The sequence below is a fragment of the Dendrobates tinctorius genome, unplaced genomic scaffold, assembly GCF_039654945.1.
Source record: "Dendrobates tinctorius isolate UK_male_01 unplaced genomic scaffold, ASM3965494v1 ptg000027l, whole genome shotgun sequence".
Taxonomy (NCBI): domain Eukaryota; kingdom Metazoa; phylum Chordata; class Amphibia; order Anura; family Dendrobatidae; genus Dendrobates; species Dendrobates tinctorius.
Genome location: NW_027361695.1, coordinates 2,754,823 through 2,776,856, shown reverse-complemented (window position 1 = coordinate 2,776,856; position 22,034 = coordinate 2,754,823). Strand labels below are relative to the sequence as shown.

At 45.7% G+C, this 22,034-nt stretch overlaps 1 protein-coding gene across 3 annotated transcripts in view; it reads left to right on the top strand.

Annotated features, from left to right (window-relative positions):
• PLXNB1 (plexin B1) overlaps positions 1-19,350 on the top strand; it is a 133,546-nt gene extending 114,196 nt beyond the window's left edge. For 2 of the 3 annotated variants that reach the window (XM_073569683.1, XM_073569682.1), the window contains 21 exons: positions 5,323-5,459; positions 5,644-5,820; positions 5,904-6,075; positions 6,849-7,091; positions 8,046-8,222; positions 8,589-8,737; positions 9,006-9,106; positions 9,855-10,072; positions 10,149-10,327; positions 10,812-10,878; positions 10,976-11,122; positions 11,201-11,378; positions 11,475-11,578; positions 12,347-12,431; positions 13,066-13,247; positions 13,866-14,026; positions 14,332-14,479; positions 14,557-14,621; positions 14,707-14,782; positions 15,429-15,503; positions 16,845-19,350. In XM_073569683.1, the coding sequence (XP_073425784.1) occupies positions 5,323-5,459; positions 5,644-5,820; positions 5,904-6,075; positions 6,849-7,091; positions 8,046-8,222; positions 8,589-8,737; positions 9,006-9,106; positions 9,855-10,072; positions 10,149-10,327; positions 10,812-10,878; positions 10,976-11,122; positions 11,201-11,378; positions 11,475-11,578; positions 12,347-12,431; positions 13,066-13,247; positions 13,866-14,026; positions 14,332-14,479; positions 14,557-14,621; positions 14,707-14,782; positions 15,429-15,503; positions 16,845-16,949 (2,946 nt within the window). In that variant the 3' untranslated portion in view covers positions 16,950-19,350. The remainder of the gene's footprint in view (positions 1-5,322; positions 5,460-5,643; positions 5,821-5,903; positions 6,076-6,848; positions 7,092-8,045; positions 8,223-8,588; positions 8,738-9,005; positions 9,107-9,854; positions 10,073-10,148; positions 10,328-10,811; positions 10,879-10,975; positions 11,123-11,200; positions 11,379-11,474; positions 11,579-12,346; positions 12,432-13,065; positions 13,248-13,865; positions 14,027-14,331; positions 14,480-14,556; positions 14,622-14,706; positions 14,783-15,428; positions 15,504-16,844) is intronic. The other variant, XM_073569684.1, reaches the window with a different exon arrangement.
• Positions 19,351-22,034: the final 2,684 nt, after the last annotated feature.

Genomic DNA, 22,034 nt, shown 5'->3' with positions numbered 1-22,034 from the left:
CCAGCTGCAGCCCCTGCTCTTGCAAAACATGGGAGGAGCTGTTCCCTACTGTTTCAAAACACTTGGCAATCTGCTGGACATCTAATCCTCTCCTGTGTGGTACTGACTGCTGAGCCGTGTATCTAATCCTCTCCTGTGTGATACTGACTGCTGAGCCGTGTATCTAATCCTCTCCTGTGTGATACTGACTGCTGAGCCGTGTATCTAATCATCTCCTGTGTGATAATGTGTGCTGAGCCGTGTATCTAATCCTATCCTGTGTGATACTGACAGCTGAGCCGTGTATCTAATCCTCTCCTGTGTGATACTGTCTGCTGAGCCGTGTATCTAAACCTCTCCTGTGTGATACTGTGTGCTGAGCCGTGTATCTAATCCTCTCCTGTGTGATACTGACTGCTGAGCCGTGTATCTAATCCTATCCTGTGTGATACTGACTGCTGAGCTATGTATCTAATCCTATCCTGTGTGATACTATCTGGTGAGCCGTGTATCTAATCCTATCCTGTGTGATACTGACTGCTGAGCCGTGTATCTAATCCTATCCTGTGTGATACTGACTGCTGAGCCGTGTATCTAATCCTATCCCGTGTGATACTGATCTCCTGAAATACTCTGTGCTGCTGTCACCCTGCTCCCAAAATCCTTGCTGCCTGCCATCCTCAGTGACCGAAGACCCCATTCCTCTCCTCAGATCCCGTCCTGGCGATGTGTGAAAGCGAGGAGACAGGGTCCTGATATATGGTGGAAGGAGCAGGGTGACAGCAGCATAGAGTATTTCAGGAGAGCAGTGTGCTGGTCTATGGGGGGCACCCTGTTCGGTGCCAGGGATTGTACATAGAGTGCTGTGTTTTATACACATGGATGGACCGTCTGCTCCACAGAAATCCAGGAAGCATTTCTGCTGATTGATGGCCTGTCCTGATCCAGACTTTGCATGCAAAGACAGTCAGTAACTTTGCAGGCCCCATCACAATGGCTGCTCACTGTGTTCCTAAATGTCATCCTCTCTTTTCCCTTTGCAAACACCCAGAAGGGGAGGAGAGGAGTGACATCACACCCATGTCAGCAGACTCCGCCCATATTTACTCCAGTGCAGTAATGTGAGCTAGTTGCACTAGGTTTTTGTGCCAAACTTCAGTAGCTGTTCCCCCTAGTGTTAACAAGTGGAAATGCCAAAATTTTTAAAATTATTTTTCATATTTTACAAAATTAAAAACAAATGATAATATTTTTTAAGAAAATGTAAACATTAATTCTTTACATTTTTTTCAATTGCTGAAAATTTTTTTGGGGGATGTCACCTTCCCTTAAAGTGCAGCTAATGACTCTTCAATTCTAGGTAATGGGTAGGCATCTTTATGTGTAATGCTGTTAATTTTCCTGTAATCAATACACATTCTCATGGTGCCATCCTTTTTCTTTGCAAAAACTATTGGGGCTGCCCAGGGGCTACAACTGTCTCTGATGACCCCTGCCTCCTTCATCTCCCTCAACATACCTTTAGCACATTGGTATTGTGTTGGGGGTATAGGCCGGTACCTTTCTTTAATGGGTGGATGATCTCCAGTGGGGATATGATGTTGAACCCGTTTTGCCTTCCCAAAATCTAGAGGGTGCTTACTGAATACCCGCTCATACTCCTGGGTCACCCTGTATACCCCATTTTTCTGGTATGAAGGTGTAGAGTCAGTCCCCACCTGCAGTTGCTGGCACCACTCCTCCAGATGCTTCACAGAGCCATTGTCCTCCACCTGGTCGAATGAGACCAAGGGCTCTGCTGCCTGCATTGCATTGTTACTGACAGTAAGCAGCTTAGCAACTGTGGCGTACCGAGGTATTGTGGCCTCCTCCTCCCCACAATTCAAGAGGCGTACAGGTACTCTCCCTTTACGGATATCAACTACCCCTCTGGCTGTCAGGACAGTGGGCCTGCTCTCGGAGTATACTGGTTCTACCAATGCCTGGTAATCTCTCCCTCTAAGACCTATGGCTGCCCGACACCAAACCAACATTTCACATCTGGGGGATATTGCAATGGGGAAAGCATCACTCACTCTGACGCTGCCAATTTCTTCGCCAGAGAGCTCTACCTGCTGTCTTTGCATCAGGGCCTTGATCTCCTTCTGCAGGACTCGTTGTTCACTGGAACCAGCAGTCTCAGCCACCTGTTGCAACAAGACAATAACCTCGAAAAGACAATTTTCAATTACATTTGTACCAAGAGTCATCATGGGATTACATTCTCGTCGATCAGTCTCAACAACTATCAGACCTTGAGATTTTAACTCCACCCGACCCACTTTAACAGTAATTTCTTTACATCCCACTTGTGGTAAAGACTGACCATTACTGGCAACTACTGTCAGTTCATCACTTGGGCCACGGGTAAGTTCAGAATCAGCCCAATACCGCTTGTAGAGGATATAGGGCATAGTGGTCACCTGGGAGCCAGTGTCCAGCAAAGCGTTCATGGGGATGCCGTCAATCACCACAGGGAGGATCGGTCTCCCTCCAACATACTTGGCTCGCCAGTTCCTTGGGCCTTGTGGTCCTACTCCTGGGGGTTGGCCCTCTGCCCCAGGGGTTACTCGTTTAAAGGACGGAATCTTGCAATTGTGGCAGCGACGACAGATGGGACGTCCGTCCTGGTCATAGCGGTCGTTGTTCCTCCCTCGGAGTGGCGGGGTTCTCCTCTTCCGGAGCCACGGGACATCCTCTGGACTGGAAGCAAGCTGGATCTTCTCCTTGGAGGACACCTGCAGGGACTGCATGGTTTTAGTAAGTGCAGCCATTCCCCTGGTCAACTCCTGGACCTGAAGACGCAGCTCTTCTATTGGATCTTTATCCACAGTCTGTGCATCAGCCTCCACAGGGATGGAAGGGAAAGATGTTGTTTCCTGGTGGTAGGTGATCGCTGGGCGCCTGGGGGGCGCTGGACGGCTGTCAGTGGGTTCCTGCAGAACCCGAATAGCCCTGTCCTTGAAATCAGCAAAGTCCAGATCAGGGTTTTGTAGGGTTATGATACGCAGCTGTCCTCTGTGGGTACTGGACAGGAGTCCTTCAATGAACTGCTCTTTTAACAGCTTGTCTTCCTCTTTCACACTGTCAGGATCAATTTGCTTGACAGCTCGCAGCGCCTTCAGGTTAAGAGCATAGTCCCTTATACTATCCTGCGCCTTCTGTTTACAGCCAAAGAACCTCATCTTGATTTCAGCTGCAGTGCGGGTGTCAAAGGTGCTCCTTAGCTTAGCCAGGATCTTTTTAACAGTCTCTTTATCGATGTCCTGCCAGGCTTTTACTTCTCTCTGTGATGCACCTGTTAGCTGTCCAATCAGGATGTTCACCTTCTGGCTTTCAGAGGATACACCTCAAACTGCACAGTCTCTCTTTAAATTCACTCAGGGTGTGGGACTCACCCGAGTACTGCGGTAGCCAGGCCGCTCCCGGTATGTAGGGCATAGACAGCGGCATTATGGGGACCGCTGCGGTGGGTACCACCGGAGCCGCAGCCATATTGGGCACTGCAGCTTGCGGCGCTGAGGGGCTGGCGGGGGCGTCCGCCGCTGCATTGGGGCTTGCCTAAGACATTCTCCTTCCCCCCCCCTAGTTAACGGTTGCCAGGCCCCGGGGTTGAGCGGCTTACTGGCTGTAGGCCTCAGCTCCTCCCCTTCTCACGCTCTGTGGCAGGCTCCGCCCATGAAGGCTTGCCCCTTTTCTTCCCGCGCGCGCCAATCAGCGGGTTAATGGCGGCAATGGCGCCAATTTCACACACAGTCTATAGCACACAACAGTCTCTGGCACACAGGACCCGGGGATACCGGGCTCCGTAATCCTGTTTGTGACGTCAAAAATGGGTCGCCCTCCCAGGGCTGTGGGGTACTCGGTACCGGGCCGGTCTCTCAGAGGGGATTGTCACAGCAGCGGTGACCCGGTCCGTGGCCCTGGGCGCCCATGTAAAAGGTGTTGAGTTGTGAATAAAGTTTATAAGTGATTCGTGATGTCACCTGTGGTGTTCGGCAAGGGAGTTGTTAAGCCGACGCTGGATGCAGATCCTCTGGGACAGATGGTGTGGTGTAGCAATGATGTTGTAGCCCTCCACAGGTAGGGCTGTTGGTCCCAGGGCAGAGTAGCAGAATGTTTAGGAAGAGGGTGCAGTGTTTGGCAAAGAGATGTAGCAGTGCTGAGGAGGTTGCAGGAAGGAGGCAAGGACACAACAGGGTGCAGTTTCTTTCCCTTGGCAAATGCAGTCCAGGGTCCTGGTTACAGATGGCACAGGAGCAGGCTAGCCTGGAAGCAACTCAGGGATCTCTCTATCAGATGGGTTGTGTAGTCTCCTTCCTAGCACTGGCTTGAGGCACATGCAGTACAGAGTTACACTGAAATTCCTCCTTCTTATTGTCTCTTAGAACTACCTCGTATGGCAGACAGCTGTGGCCCTCTATCTCTCTTGGCTCACCCGTCGCTGTTGTGCCTCCGAGTCTTAGTTGGGAATAGAGCATTTACAGCTTCCTATTCCTCTGGTTTCTGTTGCAGGACCTTCAGTATCCATACAACCGTGGAGACCAGGCTCCAGATCATGCGCTATCACCGGGAGGGCGCTCTCTTTCCTCGGCTCAACCTCCCAGCTTCTTTCCACACGTCTGCACTCGTTGCCCTCCTCACACTAACTATTTCCCTTCCTGGCCCTCAGAGCGTGCTCCTCCCCCAATCATGGTTCAGAGCTCCCTCTGCTGGCCTAAAGTGGGAACGTGTTGCATGTAAATGATTAACTGTTAGAGAGACCCTTCCTTGCTTCCAAGCATGACATCACCCTCCCTGGAGGAAGGCAATGCCACTGTGGCGCATGCTCCTGGGGGCGCCACATCCCCACACTTATAAAAGTGGGTGTATGTGTGCATGAGGCATGGCCGTTCACTACCGCTTCCCCGCCACCACCCCAACTCATGGGCCCAGACTAGTAGTGGGCGAACACTGGGCATAGGGGTGATGTTGCTTTGCTATGCATCCCCAACTCAAAGGCTTATATGATACTATAGGTGACCATGATTTCTATGTACAACGCCGATTAAAGGGGATGTCCAGGATTTGTTACTCAAAAAAATAGCATCACCCATGTCTACTGATTATGTCTGGTATTGCAGCTCCGCTGCAAGTGATTGATGCAAAGCTACATTACCACACACAACCTGCAGACAGGGGGTGGCGCTGTTGTTGGAAGAAATGTTTTTATAATCCTGGACATTCCATTTAAAAAATTAAATAAACTGTAGATCATATTACAAAAACAATTTATTTTTTTTCTTTTTCATTTTTTTTTTTCAGAATCCCGTTCTGTTTTCTTTCTTTCCGTCTCGAGGGCCGAAATCTGGAGGAACCCGATTGGCTATTACGGGATCCAAACTTCTCACGGGGCGGCCCAGTGATACCCGGGTTTTCGTCGGAGATATTCCCTGTTACATGTAAGTCACGTGTATGTCTGTGGGAGTGGGAGAAGCCTGAATACTTTCTAATTGGCCGCGGCGGAGTGGTCCATCACCACCATCAGCACAGAGTATTTCAGGAGAGGTGTTTGCTGATATTATAGGATGGAAATAATTGTTTTTTTATATATACTTTTTATTCTTGTTTTCTTTTTTTTCAAAGTTCCTCGAAGATTCAGGAAAACCAGCTGCAATGTCTGACCGGATCCATCAATGCCACGTCAGACCTCCGAGTGACCGTCTGGTACGGAGAGCAGACTTTTAGCTTCCCCGATGCTTTCTTCTCATACACCGAAGACCCAAACATCACCTCTGCCAGCCCTGCCAAGAGCTTCTTCAGGTACCAAAGGCTTTTTAAGAATGTGCTTGAATTAAAGGGGAACTCCATATCACAGCCACTGATTTGTACACTCTCTACCGTAGCGGAGGACGTGTGATTCTGGTGTACGGACAGAATCTGGATGTGGTACAAGCCCCAAAAATCAGAGTTACTGTGTCCCCAATGGAAAGGAGACGAAGGCGAAGTCTTGGGAGGAAGCGACGTATAGTGCCGGACACAGATTGCCCGGAGGGTTCGCTCTGCACTGTCCAGCAGGTGGGGCTATATAGTCAATATTTATTTTCCTTGCAACCATATTTAAAGGGGCACATTTATTTTAGGAAGTGATTGCAAATGATTTTGTTTCGGGGCCCCATAATCCTCTGAATAAAGAGGCCTCTCCTCTATCTGCTGGAACACTGTCACATTTATTTAAAAAAAAAAAACTGTCATAAATATGTAATTTTTGTTTTACCCTGGTGTAAATGCCACTGTCCTCCTGAATCCGGCGATGTTTTTCTTTTGTTCCTGCGCCTCTCCGTTCCTGAGATATGGACCATTCTTCTCTGTATTTAAATCTTGGCTTTTAAGCTAAGTGGGCGTGGCCCTCGGCTGTTCTTTGTGGGCGTTGTCATGGGAACCACGCCCACTTCATGAAGACCGCTTCACTTTTACGCCAGGAAGAGAGGGCCATACCTCAGGAACAGGAAGGCACAGGAACAAAAGAAAAACATCACCGGATTCAGGAGAATAGCGGCGTTTACACCAGGTAACAAATATATATATTTATGGCAAAGTGAAAAGTCCCCTTTAAATCAAGCTGTGTTAGAATTACCTGTGTCGTTGATTATATAGCCTTTGATATAGAAAGGAACCACCATAGGGGCTTCTGTCTGATCATTTTCAGGTCCTTAAATTCAATCCCCCTACAATTAACATATCCCAGTCGTATGCCATCACTTCTTTAGGTGGGAGTACCCCTTTAATATTATTGTTGTGCTTAGCCTTGCGGGGCGTTTTTGTTCATCCACTGTCTTACTTCTCTGCAGTTTGAGGAGCTTTGCCAGGTGAATTCATCTTTCCTGCTGCTTTGTAAGACGCCGGCCATTAACCCTTTACACTGGAACGCCCGCGTCGACATAGAATTCATCCTGGATAACCTTCACTTTAATTTCACGGTCATAAACTCGGCCCCTTTTGTATATGTGCCTGACCCGGTGCTCCGACATCTGAATGCCGAGGATCCAGCCAAACCGTATCGGCACAAGCCCGGCAGTGTGATCTCCGTGGAGGTAGGAGACTTCCAGACATTTAAAAGGACGGTTCAAGGTCTATTTAAATAATGGTATTGTAGTTTCTCACTATTTCCTGGATCTTTGCTACAAGTCAGTGAATTGTAACGTCCTACGTTAAAGACCCTTAAAATATGTTCTGACCTAAATGTTATTCACAGCTGAGGGTTTGCTACAATTGTATCCAGTTTAGATAATTCTCTCTGACCTAGACTGGACTCCAGGCTGATACATTGTAGCAAAATATCAGGGCAGAGAATGGAGGCAAGAGCAAGACATAGTAGGTTGGATCCATAGAGGAGATTCATGTGGCATCACAACCTAGCGGACAAGGTCAGGAAATGTAACATTTCCAGTATTCACAGTGCATCACTTAAAGGGGATGTCCACCTCTCAGCGGAATTTTTTTTTACTTAAATACTTGTGATTGGGGCTAGAAATGGTTTTTGCAGTTCGCTTTCATTTAAACTTTTGCATCTTTTGGCTTTTATGTTTTTTGATTTTTGCACATTCATCTTTGATGGTCCTAAATCAGCTGAGAGGAGCTCGGAGACAGACAGGAAAAAAGAGTTATGATCTCCCCGTCAGATCATGTTAGCGAGCTCACTGACAAGACTCTCAGTTAACTCATTCTGCAGCCAGCAATAGTTAGTGCAGAAGGCAAACGGTGCTACATTTTTAATGACGCCTTATGATTTTTAGCCTGAAATACATATATTTAGATAAAAAAGATGCCTCTAAAGGTGGACAACACTTAAAGGGATTATTTTTATTAAAGGGATGTTACCATGTCATACATTTATGGACCTGAATTTGTCTAGGGAACGGGACCCTGCCGGGCGCTGACGGCAGTGGTTAGGTGGTTGAATTTCCCGCTCATAGCAGGGGGTCTTGTGTGCACTTTGGTGGGAGACGAGTCATCTGGACAGACCTGACCCCTTGCTTTATTACTAGGGGGAGAATCTGGACCTGGCTATTACCAAAGAAGAGATGATTGCAATGATCGGGGATGGGGTTTGCACAGTGAAGACCCTCACAAGTAACCACCTGTATTGTGAACCCCCCGAAAAGCAACCGACCCCCCGTTACCCATCCAAGAGAGAAGGCGTGGACTCCCTGCCTGAGTTTACAGTAAGGAGCTGCACTCATTTCTGTTTCCAGGTGGGACTAGATATCGCCATGACCGGACCCCATAGACATCGGGGGTCTAAGCTATTCAAGAGAATAGGATCTGACCAGTGGGGGTGCCGGATGTGGGAACCTCATCGCCAATGACCCCTATTAAATTCCTACATTTCCTATAGTGCAAATCACAAAATTATACACTATACAGCCGATGGGAGATTTCAGCTCTGAAGCCTGTGGCATCGTTAATGCAGCTCTAGACTGTAACACATGCTGTAACGTCGCATCGGTACAGGATAAGACCCCAATCATATGCACAAAATGTATATTTCCCATAAAGATGTGACTCGCATTCGGTGATCTTTCCTCCAGGTGCAGATTGGAGGAGTCGATCTGGTCCTCGGGAAGGTCCAGTATGACACGGAGAGTCAGCTCACGTTCCCGCTGGAGGCGCAGATCAGCTTGGGAGTTGGGGCTTCATTTGTGGCTCTGATCGTTCTCATCATTGTCCTAATATACAGGTAGGTCAGATCCAACCCCCCAATAGAGAGGTCCAGCAAAAGACGTATAGTGACCGTCTACCATCCGCTCTACTAAGTAGATGGTGAATTCTGTGCCAATTACTCTCCATGTTTTCTTAGTTGCCAGAGGTCATGTTTCTTCTGATACACTGCTCCAAATCCTCTGCATAGTCAGAGTTCTAAAATTGTCCCTCCTGCAGCCACCAGTAGGGGGAGCTCACATGTGTTTGACCTAATTTTCCTTGTCCGTGTTCACTCTGATTCTCAGGAGGAAAAGCAAACAAGCGCTGAGGGATTACAAGAAAGTTCAGATTCAGCTGGAAAACTTGGAAACTAGTGTGAGAGATCGCTGCAAGAAGGAATTCACAGGTGACTTCTGTCTGCGTCCTATTGTTGGCGGAATAATTGGAAGCGTTAAAGGGAATGGGTCATGAGGAAATGACTTGTCTAATAGTTTTGTCTTTTACATAGTTTCTCAAAAAGATTTTGTTGTTTCTTTTAATAATTATGTTTGAAAACACCCTGAAATCTTGTAGGATTTACTGACGGCCTCATAGTAAGCTGACACAACATATTCCCTAGAGATCACAGGCAGCATGCTTATATACTGATAACACAGGATCCACTATGCACAATAGGGGATGTCACAGCTCACCTCCTCCCCCTCCTGTACAATGACTAATTAACACCTCTATATGCAGTAGATAACGCAGGATCCACCATTCACAGTAGGTGATGTCACAGCTCACCTCCTCCTCCTGTACAATGACTGATAACACCTCTATATACAGTAGATAACACAGGATCCACCATTCACAGTAGGTGATGTCACAGCTCACCTCCTCCTCCTGTACAATGACTGATCACACCTCTATATACAGTAGATAACACAGGATCCACCATTCGCAATAGGTGACATCATAGCTCACCTCCTCCTCCTGTACAATGACTGACTGATAACACCTCTATATACAGTAGATAATACAGGATCCACCATTCACTATAGATGTCACAGCTCACCTCCTCCTCCTGTACAATGACTGATAACACCTCTATATACAGTACATGGCACCGTCCTCATGTAAGTTTATTGATCTCTTTTCTTTGGCTCTCACAGATCTAATGACAGAGATGATGGATCTCACCAGTGATCTTGTTGGCACCGGGATCCCCTTCCTGGATTACAAGTCTTACGCAGAGAGGATATTTTTCCCCGGTCACCGGGAATCTCCGTTGCACAGAGACCTGGACGTCCCAGAGGGTCGGAGACAGACGGTGGAGCAGGGTTTGGTACAACTATCGAACCTTCTCAACAGCAAGCTGTTCCTCACCAAGGTATGAAGACGATGAGTTCCTTCAGTTGGGCGCATTCACTATATGTCGTCTTCTCACCATTGTGCTCCTCCGTCAGTTTATCCACACTCTGGAGAGTCAGCGCACCTTCTCGGCCCGCGACCGCGCTTACGTGGCGTCTCTCCTTACCGTCTCTCTTCATGGGAAGCTGGAATATTTCACGGATATCTTGAAGACCCTTCTCAACGACCTCGTAGAACAATATGTCGCCAAGAACCCCAAGTTGATGTTGAGGAGGTGAGGAGTGTGGCCGTTCAGAGACAGTTGGGGTCTTCTACTTCAGCAAAGTAGCGTTGAGTGAATCTGGCAAGATATGGGCCTTTTTATTTAGTGGCAATTTTTATGGTCTTTGCTAAGGGGGCGTGGCTTACAGAGTAATTATGCAGCGCTGCCTATAGACACGCCCCTGAGGATCCTGTGAGCCATAAAATTAGCACTAAAAGCCCCTTATCTTTGGAACCATATGGCGGATTTACAAAAAAACAAAACCCGAATACTCCGGGGATCAGCAGGAATAAAATAAGTGGACACTTTTGACCTGGGGAGGATTCCTTTTCAAATGGTAAGGCAATAACTTGCAGGGTATCTACCTCCAATAGGTGGCACTGGAGACACCGTTTTCTCCTTTCCCATAATGCATTGCCCGCAGGGCCCCGTAATGAGAGGCAATACCCCCAAAGCTAAGGCAATAAGGTCATTATATAATGGTTTCTATTTCTAGGACGGAAACTGTTGTTGAGAAGCTGCTGACCAACTGGATGTCCATCTGCCTTTACTCTTTTGTGAGGGTACGTCTGAGAAATTGGAAAAGGCTAAGTGCAGGGACGCAAGGAAAAAAGTGCCAAAATTAGTGTCAATGTATGTGACTTATCTCCCCCCATTAAGGATTCGGCAGGAGAACCGCTCTATATGTTATTCCGAGGTATCAAACACCAAGTGGACAAAGGTCCTGTAGATTGTGTGACCGGGAAAGCCAAGTACACGTTGAATGATAACCGCCTGCTGAGGGACGACGTGGAGTACAAGACCTTGGTGAGGACAGAAGTCACCCGGGGTGTTAAAACTTTTAGCCTCCCCTAAATTAGTTTATCATAATGAGGCTTTTTGTAGACGCTGAATGCAATTACACAACCCACCACCGGGAGCGCTGTAGAAGATGAAGGCCAAGGAGTCCCCGTGAAGTTACTGGACTGTGATACCATTACCCAAGTCAAAGAGAAGATCCTGGACCAGGTTTATAAAGGGACTCCCTGCTGTCTTCGTCCTTGCCCGGAAAGCCTTGACCTAGGTAAGTCCGACATCTGCTTGACCTAGAACATCTGCTTGACTTGTAGGCTCCAGAAATGTCTCCGGTCCTAATTGTCTACTCTTATATTCGCGGTAGAATGGAGATCGGGTCTGGCCGGACACCTCATCCTCTCTGATGAAGATCTGACCTCGGTGGTTCAGGGGTCGTGGAAGAGGATAAACACCCTGCAGCATTACAAGGTGCAGACCTACGGGATTATTGGAAGAGATGAGCAGAATCGACGGCACTACGAATGCCAATGAACCCAACAAAGTGGCTGCCAAGAGGGGCGGGAAGGTCAACGAATCCAACAAAGTGGCAGCCAACAGGGGTGTGAAGGGTCTTTTGATCTTCGGTTTTTCCAGCGCTGAGCCCATTGATCGGCCTCACGCAGACATTAGACCAATGTCAATGGTCTTGGGAGTTATGACTTTGGAAAACCAGAGATTGGGAACTAAGGGCCCCATTCATTATTGTATTTGTGCCTTTTTTTTGTATGGTTTTTGGTGTTTCTGTTCTGTTTTTCATTTGCGCCTTTTTTTTTTTTAAAAAAAAAAAAAAAATTTTTTTAAGTCTATTCTATATTTTTTTTTTTTTTTTTTTGCCTTTTATTGTTGTTTTATGTTGACCATTGCAGGCACTTTTAGATTTTCAGATACTTGCTGCCGATAAAATGAATTGCAACTTTTAAGTCACAAAACTTTTTACGCAAATGTCCTCTGCACACCCTGGAGGTATTTCATGCAGGTCTGGCATTTTTGCCCAAACTTTTGCTATATTTTACTGGAAAAAGTTGCAAGATTGGGTAAAAGGCAAAAATGAAACGCCATTTTTGATTTTGCGCAAAGTCATGAACCGCGTTTGCCATTGTGGTGCAAAAAAAAAAAAAAAATCAACCAATACGAAAAGAAAAAAAAAAAAGGGAAATGATGAATCGAGCCTGAAGTCTTCTTCCCTTTCGATTCTAGGTTCCCGATGCCGCGACTGTAGCGTTGGTTCCTCGACTGAGCAAACACATCCACCCGGAGAACCACGATTATATCCCAGGAGAGAGTGAGTGACTTCATCTAGCTTGGACTTTATAGTTTTACACCTTCTTTGGCCACAACTATCCCTCCCGACTGCAGTCTCCGTACACACGCACGCTCGCCTCAGCTGAGCGTGCCTAACTTCCCAGTTATCTCTAAATTATTAAACTGGGCATATTGAAACCCAACATGCCCGATCCTTCCGCTCTCTCGCCGACACGGAACATTATTAAACATATTAGATGGGTGGACAAACTCGCTGAAATTGTGTTATGGCGCCCTTAGTAAAATTAACTACTGTATATAATAAATGCAGAAAAAACCGAATCCAGTAGAAAAAGAAAAATTTAAAGTTTTTATTATTTCATTTATTTATTTATTTTCTGCAAGCATCATCCTGTTGGTCCATAGTCGGACACACGGCCATCATTATATGACCGGAGTCTTGACACATGTAATAATGATGGAGGACCCCCCGATATAATGTCCATATATAAACACTTGGAACCCCTCCGTATATCTCAGTCTGTTTGACATTTTGTGTTTTTTTTTCCCTTGGTTGGGTCCATCCCCAGCGCTGCAGGGCACCGGCGCCGACCTCCGAGCCTCCGTACTGCCCGATATATTGATCATACGACGGGCTCTTATCTGTAATGTAGCCTTTCCGTTTTCAGAGACCCCCATGTTGGAGGATGCTGACGAAGGGGGGATCAAACTGTGGCACCTCGTAAAACCCACAGAAGAGCCAGAGTTACCAAAGCACAGAAGAGGGAGTTTACGCGACAGGGAGCGGGCGAAAGCCATCCCCGAAATCTACCTGACGCGTCTCCTGTCCATGAAGGTAAAAATAAAGGGGGAGATCTCATATAATCAGACCTCCAGGTTCTAGAATAAGGGTCCGCAATGTGCAGCCAACAGAATGCTCAGCCTACAGCTGCCAGGGCATGCTGGGTGTTGTAGTCTCTCAACAGCAGGAGTGCAGCAGGTTGCTGATTCTTAAAGGCGTTCTCCACCTTTTGGGAATAATTTTTTTTTTTTTTTAAATGTATGTATTTTCAACCCCCCCCAAAAAAATCTTTTTTTTTTTTTGCAATTGGTTTTAATTAAGTGTTGCGCGCCGTTTGGCTTTTACAGATTTTGATTCCCCGCACCTTAAACTTATATATTTGGTCTGTGACCATAAATCAGCTGATAGAAGCTCAGAAAAAAAAAAAGACAACCGTTTAGAATGTATCCCAAGAGTCCCACCAATAGAAGCTCACTGACCGTTTCTCAGTTAACTCATTTCACAGCCGGCGGAACACAAAGGCTTTAGAAGGCAAACGGTGCAAAATGTTTAATAAAAACCTAATTGTAAAAATGAATTTTAACACCAAATACGTGAAAAGGCGGATGACGCTCCATGGCAGGACGCGGTGTTGGGTTCCCTATACTAGATGCTGGTTTTATCGCTCCACAGGGCACTCTCCAGAAGTTTGTGGATGACCTCTTCCAGGTTATACTCAGCACCAGCCGTCCTGTGCCGCTCGCCGTCAAGTATTTCTTTGATTTGCTAGATGACCAGGCGACGCACTATGGAATCAATGACCCAGAGACCATTCACATCTGGAAAACCAACAGGTAAAAATCTAAACAATGAAATAGAATGAAACCTACACTAAATCTCCCCTCTTTAACACTGGGTCATTTTAAAGGTCTGCACTTATTATTTTAATGTATTATTTTTTTTCTGATACAAAGCTCCAAATCCCCTGCATAGAGGGGAATGATATCTGCAGCCACCACTAGAGGGAGCTCCCAGCACTAATGCACATTGAGCTCAACAGAAACAGAATGCAGTGGGCTCCCTCTAGTGGTGGCAGACAGAAATGAGTTCTATGCAAGTGCTAAACTTTGAGAAACTGAAAACTTTTTTTTTTTTTCAGTTTGCCTTTAAGGTTCTGGATCAACATAATCAAGAACCCGCAGTTTGTGTTTGATGTGCAGACCTCGGATAATGTGGACGCCGTGCTGTCTGTGATTGCTCAGACCTTCATGGATTCTTGCACCCTTGCTGATCATAAGCTAGGCCGGGTAAGTGAAGAACTCCGGAGCTGAACTCATGGCTCAATATTCACTTAGTCTCAGAATCGTTCTATTTTTTCCTGCAGGATTCCCCCATAAACAAGTTGCTGTACGCCCGGGACATCCCGCGGTACAAGCAGATGGTGGAGAGGTGAGCTGGCGGATCATCACATGCCCCCCCCCCTGCTATCTTCTTGCCATTGATCACTGAGCTATAAAAGTGTCTCCTATTCCAGATACTATGCTGATATCCGGCAGACCATCTCCGCCAGTGACCAGGAGATGAATTCCGCGTTGGCAGAGCTGTCCAGGGTACGGTCCATTTATCTCATGCACATGCTATATAGTGGAGGTTTTTCTGTTATAGGATTGTTCGATCTTTCATTTTTTAGTGGGGTACTCAGCACTGAAGTAATGAAAGGGGCTTTACAGAAACTTCCAGTATCTGCCACCAGGGGGAGCTCACTTCATACACATTTGCTTTCATTGCTATCTGTATTCATCTGTATGCTATTAGCTCCCCCTAGTGGTGGCCAAAATAATATAATTTATCAAGGCTGAAAAATCTGCTAGAATGAAGCTGATTCACATGGCTGCCTGCGCCAGGATTAGCAGTAAATTGATAGGCAATGTTTTCTTATACCTGGTATAGCTGCATTCATAGTCTATCCTTGGTAAATATATCAACAGGTTGTATAGACTATAAGTAAAATATGCAGAATTTCTACGATACACATATAATAGTAAATTCCAGTAAATGAGCAAGAATCATTGTTTCACGGAAGGTCAAAAAGTCTCAGGTAGTACTGTCGCCACATCTAAGGTATGCAAGAGGAGTTTTATCAAGAATCACAGATCAGTGGATTGATATAATATATCAAACAATATTTTTACTACTGTACACGGTCTAATAGGAACGTTTTATCTCAATTTTGCATTTTTTTTTCTCCATTTTTAGAATTACTCAGGTGATCTTAATTCACTGGTGGCTCTTCATGAACTCTACAAGTATATTAATAAGTACTATGACCAGGTGAGCCACCCTGTACATTAGTGTATTATGTTATTGGAGCTTTCCACCACCAGGTGGCAGCAGAGAGTTATAAATGCCGTATTTGTCAACAGCCATTACTTTATGGGATGCAAATTTCTGTCTCTTCCTCCTATTTATCCAGAAGCTGATCTTCTTTTTTTATTATATATATATATATATATATATATATATATATATATATATATATATATATATATATATATATATAATATTTTTTTTTTTTTTTTTTTATATATATATATTCTTTTGGGATTTTGAGATTATATATATATATATATATATATATATATATATATATATATATATATATATATATATATATAATTATAGATTCTGCACACTTGACATCTCGCCAGACCTATTAAGAGAAGAGATACATTGGAGGAGGTTCGCAGGGATCTGGTCCAGCGGCCACGGACTATAAACGTGGCCATGAGGGTTATACACTGATGTTAGTGGTCCAGAGAAATCTCATCCCCCATGGGCCATCACATGTCTCAGACACTGAGAACCTCTATTTATATCAGTCATGTTTTGTAAAAGCTTCACTTTATATTAGATGCTGCATTTATTTCTACGTGTGCTAAACTTATCTCCCTTTTAATTCCTCATTTTTTCTAATATATTTCAAACTGTGCCGACACACAGCTCCAAATCTGCAGCAAAGGCAGTAAAATTATTGGAATCTGAATACCTGCAGCTGCCACTAGGGGGAGCTCACTCAATGCTGATTTATGATTAACTTGAACTTATAATTTGGATGCATTGAGCTCCATCTAGTGGTGGCTGCAGGCAACGCTAATTTTATAACCCGATCTCTTCAGATATCGGCGGTGAGAACAAAGACAACGCACCTAAAGGAGCTGTCCGCTTTCAGACAATGTTTGGCCCTAGCTACAATTTGCTAAATAATAAACTGCGCTGTACTCACCTTCCTTGGGTCCAAAAGTAAGTATCCTCTGGGATTTGCTGCGGCGCTGACACCATGCACGACAGCGCAGCAGCCAGTCGGTAAGCTCATTGGCTCTGAAGGGGCATTCGTCTTCATGGGCAAAGCCACTAAGCTCACTGATTCCAGATACCAGGAGCAGCAGGGACATGCGGTGGACCTGGGGAAGGTGAGTACAGCAAAATTTCTGATTTTTAGCAAACTACTTGTGATAAGCGCAAGCGCTCATTACTCGAGTTTGTACTTTTTACATTAGTTTTACTACCTGTCAATTCATGAGATGACTCACGTTAGAGACGCCCCACGTTAGAGACGCCCCACGTTAGAGACGCCCTGTAAGATCAGTAATCGGCTCCTTTTCTTCCTGGCAGATTATTACAGCACTGGAAGAAGACTCCACAGCCCAAAAGATGCAGCTCGGATACAGACTGCAGCAGATTGCCGCCGCCGTGGAGAATAAAGTCACCGACTTGTGACCGAGACACATGGACGGTCCTTCTTATGTCCGAGAATAATAGGTTCTTGCCAAGAGCGGGAAGATTTTTATAAAATCACCGTTGCTTTAGGTCCCTGCCTCGGAGACGTGGGCGGCCTCACGGCTCCTTGTCACATTCCCGACTGAGTAGCGGATGGTTGAAAAAAAAAAATAAAAATATTTTTTCTATGAAATTTTTGTACACTCTGAACTTTGATATAGAAGGATTTGGGCCCTGTGGATGGCGGCCGTCCCGGTGTCCTGCAGGAGATTTCATCTTCACGTGTGCCAAGTCCATCAACTTCAATGGAAGGAGACACAAGGCGGACTCTAGATTTCTGGCTCCAAAGCATGATTTCTTCACTGGCCTTCTGAGAACGGATTGGTGAACTTGCCGGTTCAGATTTGCATGGACTGGTCCGGTCGGGGTCCCATAGACTGTTCCCGGTGGCGGTCCTATAGACTGGTCCCGGTCGGGGGGGTTCCATAGACTGGTCCCAGTAGTGGCGGTCCTATATACTAGTCCCGGCGGCGGTCCCATAGACTGGTTCCGGTCGGGGCGGTCCCATAGACTGGTCCCGGTAGTGGCGGTCCTTTATATACTAGTCCCGGTCGGGTAGTCTTACAGACTGGTCCCGGTCGGGGTGGTCCCATAGACTGGTCCCAGTAGTGGCGGTCCTATATACTAGTCCCCGTCGGGTAGTCTTACAGACTGGTCCCGGTCGGGGTGGGGTGGTCCCATAGACTGGTCCCGGTCGGGGTGGTCTTAGAGACTGGTCCCGGTCGTGGCGGTCCCGTGGACTGGTCCCGGTCGGGGCGGTCCCGTGGACTGGTCCCGGTCGGGGCGGTCCCGTGGACTGGTCCCGGTCGGGGCGGTCCCACATACTCTCCACGCTGATTGAACTCGATGGACACACTGCATCACCCGTCGCACGGACCTCCTACAAAGACACAATTATACCAGAGAGGTCTCCAGTTCGCACTTCTCCTTCATTCCTGCCTTTTTTTTATTTCCTCCTAGAATATTATTTTATTTTTTACCAATTGTAAAGCTGATTCTATCAGAGAAGTATAATTTTATTCCTTTGTAGTCGCCATATTTTTATTCGCCTTTTCTAAGTCATTTCCGTCTGTTCCTAGCGAGAAAAAAAAAAAGTCTTCCTCTTGTCGAGTCCGAGCAGCCAACCTGCATTATCTGATGCCTCCTGAGACCATAAACCTGCCGTGCCCCTATGACAACACTCCTTGTCACAGGCTCCCAACAGTTTACTCTTGACAGTAATGACATTAGTTGAGTCCCATGCAGGACAGGAGGAGCTGCAGATTTCCTTTTCAGCTCGTTAACGCCCTTTTTCCGACCCTTGGGCGAATTTCCCTTCCTGTCACTTTTCCTGGCTAAGGCCACGTTCACACAGTCAGTTTTTGGTCAGTATTTTACACCAGTCCCTTGTGCAATGCATTGGACAGGAAGTGTTGTCTTAGGGACATTACTGAACAGGAGGTGTGGCCATTAACTTTTTACAAGGATAAACAATGCATCTAAAATAAATAAATTGATATGGCTAAAAAAAAAAAATCTCTCGTTTTGTGTATACAGCTCCTATGTGTCTCCATGCTTACAGTAGTTTTGTCCAACACTTTCATTACCAAGAAGAAAAAGCAAGGGAAAGCAGGACCAGACTACACGTTGTTTGTCTGTAGTCTGTAACTATGGAGACGCAGCGGTTTGCATAGGAGCTGCGTACCCAAAACGGCGACTTCAGTTTAGATGCATTGGAGTAATAGGCAAAAAAATGGTTGTGACGGCGGACATAAGTGAAATGTGGCTGGCGGCTCTTCGACTGTAGACGGTACATTACTGCACTAAATCTGACGGTAGATGCTTATTTATTAGTTTCGGTGCGACACTCGACGCGCGCTGTTCGATTCCACCTCTTCTGGCAATTTGCTGCTCTGAACTGGATGTGTAAATACCGTAGTTATGAAAGAAGATATTTAAATACTAAAAGGAGGATTGTAATTTATTTCGGAAGCGGCACGCTGCCTTTGGGTTACTCACACCTAGGTTTTGTTTTTTGTTTTGTTTCTTTTGCATTGTTTTCTTACTAGTTTTTACGGCGATGCATTCCCTGCTCCAGCTTTCACTTGTGCTGCCTTTTTTTTTTTTTTTTTTGTAAAATAATTAGAATTTGTGGTTAACATAATAATATAAAAGAAATTAAAACTTGAAAACGAATCCTCCGAGATCCGAATAACCCGTTTTATAGACGATGGTCGGAAAAGCTGTTAAATCTGTGAAGTGATAAAACTGTTTGTGAATGTAAAACGCGACACAAAATAACAAGAAGCCAAGTGTGTAGTCCTTACACAAACTACTCAATAAAGGTGAATTAAGTTCCCAGCGCCGGTCTGTGCTCTGATTATACTGCCTGGACTGAATGCAAAGGGCCGTCCTGGAGAAGCTGGGGGTGTGCAGACTTCTGCAAGCGGTGAGTTTTTATTGCTGCGATGGCTGAAGCCAACAAAAGGAAACCTTAGAAGAAAATGATGTGCGGACTATACGGTGTATGTGCATGATATGGGCATGTACGGTAGGATGTGTGCTCTACGGATATACTGCACGTGGATAGGACGTGTTGCCCTGTACAGAAACCTACTTAATCTATAGCAACGGGCATAGTCCGGGCATCACGCTTACAACATGGGTAGGATGTATGTACAGCAAATATATCCTGCACTGAAGAATACAACTAAAGAATATACAGTAGGACAGGGATCGAAAGTTACTTATATTAAAAAATTACTAAAAATAGATAAAAAAAAAAAAAAGGATTCAGGTGAAGAGGTAAAAGCAGCACGGTCAGGTAAGTGCCATAGACGAGAGCAATAGATGATTGGAGAACGGACAATACAAGGAAATAACAATAGAACATTATCGCAGTAAGATAAATAATATGTAACACTCGGTGTGTAATGGCTTGCAAAAGTATTCATACCCCCACCTTCCCCCTTTGGCTTTTTACCTATTACAACCTGTGTGTAAATATTTCTGTATTAGGATTTGTGTGTGATCCATCAGCACTAAATAGTCTTAAGTTGGTGAAGTGAGAAAAATATTGGTATAAATTAAATTTGTGGCATGTGCATAAGTAATCACTCCTCTTGCTATGAAGTCCCTAAAAGTCCCATGCTTAGTGACAGGACGATCCCCCTGTGTGCAATAAGTGTCACATGGCTGTCAGTATATACACTTTACCTTCTCTGAAAGGCCACAGAGGCTGCACTCCATTAACAAGAGGCACCACTAACCAAACAAGAAGACCAAGGAGGTCTCCGAACACCACCATGAAGACCAAGGACATCTCCAAACAAGTCAGAGGTGGGTTATAAAAAATATCCCAGTCTCTGATGATCCCCCGGAGCACCATCAAATCCATTATCAAATGGAGAGAACATGGTGCCACAATAAACCTGCCAAGAGAGGGCCACCTACCAAATCTCTCAGCCTGGTGAGGAGGGCATGCACCCGAGAGTCTCCACAGAGACCAAAGGTAACCCTGAAGAAGGTGCCGAGATCCCAAGCAGAGACTGGAGTATCTGTCCATACAACCACGATAAGCCGTACACTCCATAGAGAAGGGCTTTATGGAAGAGTGGCCAGAAAAAAAGTCCTAACTTATGAAAATTGTAAGGCTCGTTTGGAGTTTGCCGAAAGACAAGTGGAGACTCCCCGAAAAGAACGAGGAAGATGCTGTGGTCAGAAAAGACAAAAATCGAACTTTGTGGCCACCAAGGTAAACGCTATGTCTGGCACCAAACCAACAAAGCTCATCACCCCAAAAACACCATCCCTACAGTGAAATATGGTGGCAGAATCATGCTGTGGGAATACCAACAATTGTGACTCCATCTCTCCGGTCACTATTTCAACACAGTCCAGCAGACAATTCAATGATATTCTAAAAAAATAAGTAGAATATATTTTTATTTATTAATCATTCAACATCTTCATAACTGCCTCTAAACAGAACTGACTGTGGAGTTTTGTCTAATTAATGAGCGTTTCTTTCTCATTCTCGGATGCAGGTGGATGCACTCAGAACCACACGGCTCGTGCCGGCGTAATGGGACCGTTGTCCATGGAAAGTGATTGGCTCCTGTTTTATATGTGATCATGTAATCTACTTTCGCCACACATCCTATGACTCAGGGCGCCCTCCGTGCCAGGTGCTGATTTAAAAAAATGTTTTTTTGTTTTTTTTTGTTTTAATGGATTATAAATAAAAGCCTTATTTTATTATCTGGATGTCGGTGCTGGATCACACGCCCCCTACATGTTTCCACATGGTGCGTTACACTATATGGAGGCTATTCGGGGGCCGTCATACAGTGCGGGGGGATTACAGTGAAGGAGCCATCAAACAGGGCGGGAGATAATGTGGGGTCTTTGTACAGAGTGGAGGCCATCAAACAGTTTGGGGGCTACTAAGGGGTCAGTATATAGTGAGGGGTCCGTATACCGTGTATCGGGGATCCGTACAGGGGAGGACTCGGGGCCTTATTAAATGTAAAGTGGGCACTTATTGTTATAGGGGAACGCCGGTTACGGTGACTGTCAGAGGGGCACACACACACAATGCAGAGACTGTCACCTTCTCCCCTTGTCATCTGGCTTCAGGAGTGATTTTTATATTGCTCACACCTGTTACTTGCCACAGGTGAGTGTGAACGAGCATCACATGCTGGAAACAAAGTTGTTTACCCACAATTTTGTTCGGCTCATTCCTTTTGGGGGGGGGGGGGGGGGGGGGTGATAATTTGTCTTTGTTTTTTTTTTCTTGTGGTGTTCCAATACACCCAAAGGAAATAAACATGCGTAACCGTGATAATTTCCTGGGGAAAAAAAATACTTAATTTTTAGGAATAATTTCAAGGGTGCCAACACTTGCGCCCATGACTGTAACTGGAGCAGTAATTACTAAGAGCCCGATCATATCCGGAGATGATGCGGCCGCCGGCAGATAGATGCTGTATACTTCTGCCCTGCTCCTGCCCCGTGACATCATGCCACGTCGGCTCCCCTCGC